Here is an 8,413-nt window from a genome sequence, read left to right on the forward strand (position 1 = left end):
GGCCCAACACTCCCCCTCTCTTGACCCCAAGTCTCTCCCCTCGCCGTCCCCCTCACCAGTTGCTGCAACCTGTATGGAGGATCTGGCCTGAATCCAACTCATCTCCAGGCCCGAGGGGCTGACCCCCGTCTCCCAGAACGGGCAGGTGAGCCCAAGGGTCAGCACTGGCAGCTCCCAGCTCCTGCAGCAATGAGGCTGTCAGCACGCAGGGGCACTCCTGGGGGTGGGGGCAGAGGAGAAACGTGATGACAGGAGCAGAGCCACCCGCCTGGTACCAGCCCTCTGCACCCGTGCACACCCTCAGAAGGGGCGGGGCGAGGCTCTGGGCCCCAGGACAGCATTTCCAGACAAGTGGGACTGCTCACCTGTGACAGGTGAGAGGTGCACGACCTATGGTCTTGACCTAAGACAGACAGCCAGCTTTGCTGCACACGGTGCAGAGCTAGGACACAGCAGGGTCAGCAGAGGCCCTTACAGGTCGGGACTGGACGGTGTGGGGGAGGGGAGGTGCCTCAGCCAGGAACTGGGACACCTGAGCTGGCTTCTAGCTCTACCAACAACTGCGTGATTTGGCGTGTCCCTTCCTTCCCTTCCCTGGGGCTCAGTGTCATCAGCTCTAAGTCAAGAGTGGGATCAGGTGGCTGCTCAGGTCCCGTCCAAACACGGTGTTCTGGAACTCTGGCCGGTGGGGGAGGCTGCTGGATGCTGGCTTCAGCATTGGGGTTTGGAATTGCAAGGGAATCCCGTGTGCCTCTGAGCTTCACAGAGCAGCGCGGCACCTGCCTGCCACCTGGACCCCACAGCCCGAGACAAGGAGTCTGGAACCAGGCAGAGTGAAGGTGAGGGGACCCTTTCCGCACAGGGTATGGAAGGGACCTGGGGGCAGTGAGGACCCATGAGTCCCTGCCGGGGCCTGAACTGAGTGGGAGTCACTGGGGTCTGGCGGGAAACCCGCAGCACTCCCTGCCAGGAGCTGGGAGCCGAGGAGGACCCAGAGGGGACCCCTGGCCACGTCTCCGTCAGAGGTGGCTCCAAGCTGGAGCTGGAAGCCGAGGAGATGCGTTAGTGAAGAGCAGGGGCCCGGGCGACGTCCCCACTCCCTGGGATGCCCCTCGATGGACAGACGCAGGCAGCTAAGGCCTCAGACAGCTTAGGGTCACGTGAGGGAGGAGCGAGCTGCCTGGAGGCCAGAGGGTCTGCAGAGGCGAGGAGCTGACAGCTGAGGAGAAGTGGGGGCAATGGGCGGGGGGCGAGGGGGACCGGGCGCGGGTAGAGGGGGAGGGCCCTGGGCTCCTGGCTGCCTGGGTTCTGACCTGGACGCAGGCCGAGCGGTGCTGGAAGGTGCCCTCGGGGCAGTGGCAGCCCTCCTCACAGCCACCGGAGAAGCAGGCCACCTGCTGAGTGACGTGGGCACAGGAGAAGGGGCACCCCTCTCCACGCTGGCACTCCCGGTACAGACGTCCGGCCGGGCAGCCTGCCTCTGCAGCAACACCTGAGTCAGTGCCCGGCGCTGGCCCAGTGCCCGCTTCCTCTCGACCTGCCTCTCACCCAAGTGCCCATGGCCCCACGTCCCCCACGTTGTGCCGACCACATCCTCCCTGGGCTGGGCCCCTCAGCGCCTTGTCACGCCCCCTCCAACGGGCTCCCCCACCCTTAGCACAGCCCAAATCTGGCTACTTCCCCCGGGAAGGGGCAGCATGTGGGGATGAGGTGGGAGACATCAAAAGACACCTGTGAGTCAAGATCAAAGGCCAAGAGGGGACCCGAACCTAAGTGAGAGCATCAAGCTGGGCCGGGCCGGGCTCACCTCTGCAGACCTGGGTGTGGCAGAGGCGGCTCTGGCGGGCAGGCCCGGGGCAGGGGGGCCGGGCACAGCTCCGAGAACGCAGCTGCTCCCCTCCCCCGCACGAGACGCTGCAGTCCTCCCAGTGGCCCCAAGAGCCCCACACCCCGGGGCCCGGGCAGCCGGGAACCTCCTGGCACCGCAGAGTGCCTGCCACGCAGGTGCTGGGGACGAGGGCGGGGCTTCAGAATACACGCCCCTGGCTCATCCCCTCGGGGCCCCGCTGCCCAGCGGGCACCCCGCCCTCCCTGCCCCTTCCCCTGGCTCACCAGTTGTCGCACGGCCCGGCCACCACCTCTCCGGGGTCCAGGCTCTCCCAGGAGCTGAGAGCAGACCCTGCTGACCGACTCCGGTTCTCAGGGATCCCTGAGGGCACAGGAGTGGGGGGGGACCCCGGGCAGCTCAGCATGCCCCCCAATTCCTTCTCCCAAGCCGCTGCCTCCTACTTCCCTCCCCATGAGTCTCCACCCTGTGGGGCCCTGAGTCTTGGACATGGGGATGGAGGCCCTGACCTGGACCAGCCCGGGGGAGCGGGGAGTACGGGGGGATAGGCCTGCAGTGTTGGAGCAGCCAGGGGGTCCACACCCATCCTGTAGTCCGGGCTGGCCCCGTGAGCAGAGGGGCAGGCGCCGGGCATGGGCCAGTGGGCCGGTGAGCAAGGGCGAGGGCAGCACTGACCCATGGCTCTGGGCTGGTACTGGCATCGGCACTGGGCAGGGGCCACACAGAGGCCGTCCTGGGACAGCTGGCCGGGGGGACACCCGCAGCTGGGCTGGCAGCCCGTCGAGCCTGGCTGGCACACGCTCCCAGGGGACAGGTCCTGGCAGGATCGGGGGCAGGGTTGCCCGCAGGGGAGAAAAGCCTGGCCACCCCCGCAGTCTACGGCAGGAGAGAGGCAGAGAGGAGGGTGCTGAGCGGGCCCATCCCGAGGACTCCTGATACCCCGCAATGGGCAGGGTTGGGGTGTGCCGCCTGCTCAGACCTTCCACCTCATCCCAAGTCCATGGGGCGAGTGACCTAAGGACCGCCCCTCAAAGAGAGTGACATGCATGTGGGGGGGGTCAGAGGTCAGCATCACCGTCTCCCCAGCCTCAGAAGGGACTCTCCCAGGTCTCTGCAGAAGGCCTCACCTGTGCACTGTGTGGAATTGTCCTGGCAGGGGCGACTCTGCCTGTGGCCCCCGGGGCAGGGCCTGCCCCCCTCAGGGGTGGGGGGCCAGCTACATGCCCGAGTCCTGTGGGACTGCCCCAGGCACGCGTCACAGGGAGACCATGGTCCCCATGGGCTCCAGGTGCCGTCCGCTGTGCCAGGAAGACAGAATCACCTTAGGAGGCCCAGGGGGCCCAGCTTGCTGGGACTGGAGCAGATGCGTGAGGGCAGCTCACCTGGGCACGTGGAGGGGCTGGGGCAGGTCTCGCTCTGGTGCTGAGCCCCGGCCTCCTCTGCCTCCCCAGGGCACGGGGACCCTCCGTGCCGAGGAGCAGGACAGGCGCAGGCCCTGGAGCGGGTCCTTGTCTGGCCCCTGCAGGGCTGGGAGCAGGCTGTCCACTCCGACCACGGGCACCAGCTGCCGGGCACTGTAGGGGACAGTAGTGGGCACCGGGCATGGCGGTCCCTTCTGCAGCCCCGGCCCTTTCTGCCACCCTGGCTGCTTCTCCTCACCTCCCTCTGCGTTGGGTACGTACCTGGGCAAGGTAGGTCTGTGCAGTTCAGCCTCCCCTCTGAGCAGGTGCTGGGCGGGGCATAGGGCACGGGGTTGGGGAGATCGCAGCTCAGTCCCGGCCGTGCCCCCACAGGCACCCCTCCTACGCTGCCTCTTCCCTTCCCCTCACCCCTTCACCCTCATGTCCCTCCAAGCTCTTGAGTCCCCCTTCCCATCTCCAGCGCCTCCAGAGCCTGCTTCCTGTCCCACTCAGGCCCTTCAGGTGGCCCCTGGGCTCCCTGCTGGTCACTGGCTGGTGTGTCCTACTGGGAGATGACCACGGGTAGTCTGTTGCCGACTGGGACCAGACAGCAGAGGAAACACCACACCTGTGACCCTCCTCCCCTCGGAGCACACGCCCAGCCCTCTGCAGCTGCCTCAGCGTCCCCACCTCTCACAGGGGTCGGGGGCCTGCCGCATCTCCTTAGGGACTGTGGGAGTACACCCTGCGTCAGCGGAGACCGGGGAGAGCCGGGGTGCGCCCTGCCTCACCCCGCGCCTGCTGCCTGCCGCGCCCTCCCTCACCAGCGGTTGCAGCCGTCCGGCCTCGCCAGCCGAGCGCCCGGGCGGTGCCGCTCCCCGGTCAGCAGGTCCAGGCAGCTGCAGTGGCCGGGCTGCACGCACAGGGCCCCGTCGGCACTCAGCACCTGGCCCGGGGGGCAGTAGCAGCCTGGCTGGCAGCGCCACACACAGTGCTGGGGGACAGCAGGTGGGGCTCTGGTCAGCAAAACTGAAAATGGGGCCGAGGGGCCAGAGAGGGGCGCCCTGGCGGTGCAGGAGGCAGGAGGCTGGGGATGTGCAGAGGGGAGGAAGTGTGACGTCCCAGCTCAGCGCCTACGTCCTCAACGTGGTCATTGCCCGAGTTTCACTGGCACGTCTGCCTTGTCCCCTCCCAGGGCAGAGGGGAGGAGAGGAGAGCCTGGGAGGAGTTTCCCTTGGTGGGGAGGTTCCTCCAAAGGTGAGCCCCATGGAGGGCTCAGTGGGGACCCCAGGTCAATGCCTAGGAACCAAGGCGTCTCCCAGACTGCCCAGGACTTAGGGAGCAGGGGCTGGCAAGCTGCGGGGGGAGACAGCCCTGCTGGGAAGGTCCAGGGGAGGCAAGAAGCCGGCACTGCCCCTCCCTCTTCCATCTCCTGGGCCCCCCCAGACAGGCCCACCATCCTTCTTCCACGGGTCCAGCATCTCTGCTTCAGACCCGCTGCCTCCCCACCATGCAGGTTCTACTGGACAAGGGCCAAGTCTGCTCTGAACTGTCCCTCTCCATGGTCCTGGCCGGGCGCTCAGTCAACAGTCTCACACACACCGCCAGCACTGCCTGCATGCACAGTACACCCCATGCACATGCACACCACGGCCACACTTACCTGGCTGTCTGCCACGCACCTGCCTTTTACACATGCACATGCACACACATGAACATGCACACAAACATGCACATGCACACACATGGTATGCACCTTATAGGCTGTGCACACATACACTGCAGCACACATGCCACCGGTCACATGTCACACGCTGAATATGTCTGCACTTTTACCTGCGTTTACACATGCACATGCACTGCCTTTGCAGCACACACACACACACACACACACACGCGCACACACACGAATACAAAGTCAAGGTCTCTGAGCCTCTCCGGGAACAACAGGGTGCCGGCCTGGTGGGAGATGACCCCATCCCTCCCTCCAGTGCCCTACCCTGCCCTGCCGTAAGGTGACCCTGGGAGCCAGGGGTCAGGTGGACATGCCAAGGGGGCCTGGACTCACCACGAGGTCATCACAGGAGCGAGGACAGGGAGGCCCACAGGGACTGTACTCGGCCCCTTCAGTGGAGGCGCAGTCGGTCACTGTGGGAGGGGGCGGGGTGGGCTGAGAGCTGTGTGGGTTGCCCACCCCAGCCTCTCTCCCCATAAAGCCTCCTGCAGCTTTCCTGCCTCTGCTCCTTGGCCCCCACCCCTATCCCTGGCAGGTACCTGGGCATGACAGGGCCTGGCAGGCCTCCCCCTGGGCCTGGGGCCCCTCGCAGTAATCTCCCAGGCCCTGGGGTGGGGGCTGGTCGCAGGCTCGAGTCCGGCTCCGAAGGCCTCCCCCACAGCTCCGGCTACAGCTGGACCAGGGAGCCCAAGGACCCCAGCCCCCAGCTCCTGAGGGGACAGCAGAGGAAGAAGCGTGGGGAGGGGGCTTGGCCGGGGCTGAAGGGTGGCGGGTACAAGGCAGCAGGTATCCCCAGGGGTGCCTTCCCGGGCTCTGGGGGACTCACGGTCACACCCTGGCAGGAGGCAGGGCTCCTCCTCGGCCTCGGGGCCTGGGCAAAGAGGAGCGGGCGAGGCTGCCGCGGGCAGCGGTGCCCCGCTGGACAGCACCACGCTGAGGGGCCCAGCACAGAAGCGGTGCCGATGGCGTCGGGCAGGGCCACAGGAGGCCGAGCACTCGCTCCACGGGGTCCAAGGAGACCACACGGGCAGACCTGGGGGTGCACAGCAGGGAGGGGCAGAGAGAGACCCGGGCGAGGCCCCCTCCCGCTGCCCCGTCCTGGGGCGCTCCTTCCCCGGCACCAGTCGTGCCCACTTCGGGGGGGTCAGGAGTGGGCCCGTTTCTCACCCTCCTCACAGGGCCGGGGCGTGCAGTCGGTGACGAGCCCAGACACGCAGGAGCTGGAGGAAGAGCAGCGGTGGGTTGGGGCGCCGTTACGAGCTGTGTTGTGCCCCCCGGATCCATTTGTTGAAGGCCTAAGCCCCAGAGCATGACCTTGTTTGGAGATGGGGGTCTTCACGGAGATCATCACGTTAAAACGAGGGCATCGGGGTGGCCCTAGTCCACTGCAACTGGTGTCCTTACACGAGGGGACGTTCGGGGACACGCACGCGAAGACACAGGGAAGGGGCCGTGCGAAGGTGGACGGGAGAGATGCAGCCGCCGCAGAGGGGACGTCAGGGGAGGCCACACGCGGAGGAGGACCGGGGCCCGGACGGGTTCTCCCTCCCGCTTCCGAGGAGAAACCACCCGACCGACGTCTTGGTCTCAGATGTCTTGTGCCCAGAACGGGGAGAGGATAAACTTTGGTCGTCGTAGCCACGCGGTCTGTGACGCTGTGGCAGCCCCGTCAGACCAGACAGGACAGAAGAGAGAGCAGACTGGAACGGACGGGGCGGGCGGCCTCGGGAGCCGGACGCCGCGCCTGTGGGGGAAGGGGGCGGCCCGCCGGAAGCCGAGGTCCCCTGCCGCTGAGGATGGACGGCAGGGTGCTGGGGGGTCACGGGGCCACCGCACGGGGCGGGGTCTCACCAGTTCTCACAGGGATGGAGCACGGCACTGCGCGGGGCGTGGAGCCGTCCCCTGTGGACGCAGGGGCAGTCCCGGGCGGGCACGCACACGTTGTTCTGGGACCAAAACCCCCACCATCACCTTCCAATCTCAGCCCGGTGGGTCGGCGCCCCTGCCCAGGCCCCCACCCCAAACGCCATGCGCACCCCTTCCACACACATCTGTCCCTTCCCACGCCTGCCAGTGTGGCGGGGCACGGACCCCCAATCTCTGGGAGGAAAAGATCGTTCCCGATTGTCAAACGCCCATGGAATCAGCCAACAAGACACGAAAGGTGCTATTAGCACGGCGACCCCTACGTTTTCGTCGACAAGATAAAACCGACCAGACTATGGGCACACTGAGTCTGGACAGAAGTCGCTAGCGTCTCAAGTTTTTAAAAAACAGCGCATGGTTCAAAATCAGGTACACAGAGGTGTCCGGCCAGGACCTGGGAGGCTCTTCACTGTCTTCCAGACTCGGATGACGGGGTACAGCGTTACCCCGGTTGTACAAACGAAGAAACTGAGGATCGAGAACACTCGGCCCAAGGTCACAGAGCTGCTAGTGGAAGAGCCTGATCTGAAGCCAGACCCCACGAGTGTCTCCTTTACCCAGGCCCGCAGCTCGGCGGTGCCTCCGTAAGCCCTGCCAACCGCTCCACGAGCTTTGTCCAAACTCCACCAGGCCTGCTGCACTTCCCAGCCACGGTCCCCACCGCCTCCGACTGGAGTGGCCGCCTCCCTGCTTTCCACACACTCCCATCTTTGACGGACAGTCAGGGCCACCTCCTCTCGGAAGCCCACCGTGACTGACCCAGGCCCTGCCAGTCTGCATCTCACGCTCTAGAGCTTGCAAAGCCCACTTCCTGCATGATGCAGGGTTCTGTCTTCATTCTAGGGGCTCCCTAAGCTGGGGGCTTCTTGAGAGCAGAGCCTGCTCGTGCCTCTCAATGTAGCCCAAGACTGAGCACATAGTAGGTGCTCAGGAGATAGCTGTCCATAACATGAGAGGCATAGTGCTCGGGCAGGCATGAATCACAAAGACCTGGTAGACCTACCACCATTCCAGAAAAACAGAGGCCCCAGGAGACATGAATGCAGCTCGCCCGGGTCACCTGCTGGTGGCTGGCAGAGCTGAGCCACCACCCCTGAGTTCAGTGCTCTCCCCTCCGCTCTGTAGGGTCCCCCTGTCTCTGCATCCACTCAGGCCGTGCCCGTCCCTTCCCTGCCGTCCAGGGTCCCCAGGCAGGGAGGCCGCTCACCAGCAGGAGCATCCCAGGCGAGCAGTGGCAGCCAGGCTGGCAGGTCTGGTTAGTCTCTCGTGGGGCACTGAGCTCTGCACAGGAGGCAGGGCCCTGGGCACAGTCCAGCCACAGCTTGTCCATGGGACACACGCCAGGCACTGGCCCTGGGGACACAGAAGTTGACAGCCTAGTCCAGGCTCACTCAACTCTCCCCTGCTGTGTGTGACCGGGGAGGTCACAGGGCTGCACAGGTCAGGGAGAGGGGTCCCTGGGGTGAGAGGGGGAGGTCGACAGGGCCAGGGGTCAGGTGGCTGATG

The 8,413-nt window shown here is 65.9% G+C and overlaps 1 protein-coding gene across 1 annotated transcript in view; it reads right to left on the reverse strand.

Moving 5' to 3' along the window:
- Positions 1–8,413, reverse strand: part of LOC120601489 (SCO-spondin-like) — a 45,678-nt gene that overhangs the window by 13,088 nt on the left and 24,177 nt on the right. The window contains 15 exon segments of the mRNA XM_039861224.1: positions 57–217; positions 1,314–1,480; positions 1,808–2,007; positions 2,113–2,209; positions 2,522–2,722; positions 2,974–3,144; positions 3,229–3,420; positions 3,529–3,575; positions 4,071–4,240; positions 5,315–5,394; positions 5,521–5,691; positions 5,808–6,014; positions 6,149–6,201; positions 6,833–6,927; positions 8,115–8,339. Coding sequence (XP_039717158.1) covers positions 57–217; positions 1,314–1,480; positions 1,808–2,007; positions 2,113–2,209; positions 2,522–2,722; positions 2,974–3,144; positions 3,229–3,420; positions 3,529–3,575; positions 4,071–4,240; positions 5,315–5,394; positions 5,521–5,691; positions 5,808–6,014; positions 6,149–6,201; positions 6,833–6,927; positions 8,115–8,339 — 2,237 coding nt within the window.

The sequence above is a fragment of the Pteropus medius genome, unplaced genomic scaffold (assembly GCF_902729225.1).
Source record: "Pteropus medius unplaced genomic scaffold, Ma_sr-lr_union100, whole genome shotgun sequence".
In the NCBI taxonomy this organism is placed as follows: Eukaryota; Metazoa; Chordata; class Mammalia; order Chiroptera; family Pteropodidae; genus Pteropus; species Pteropus medius.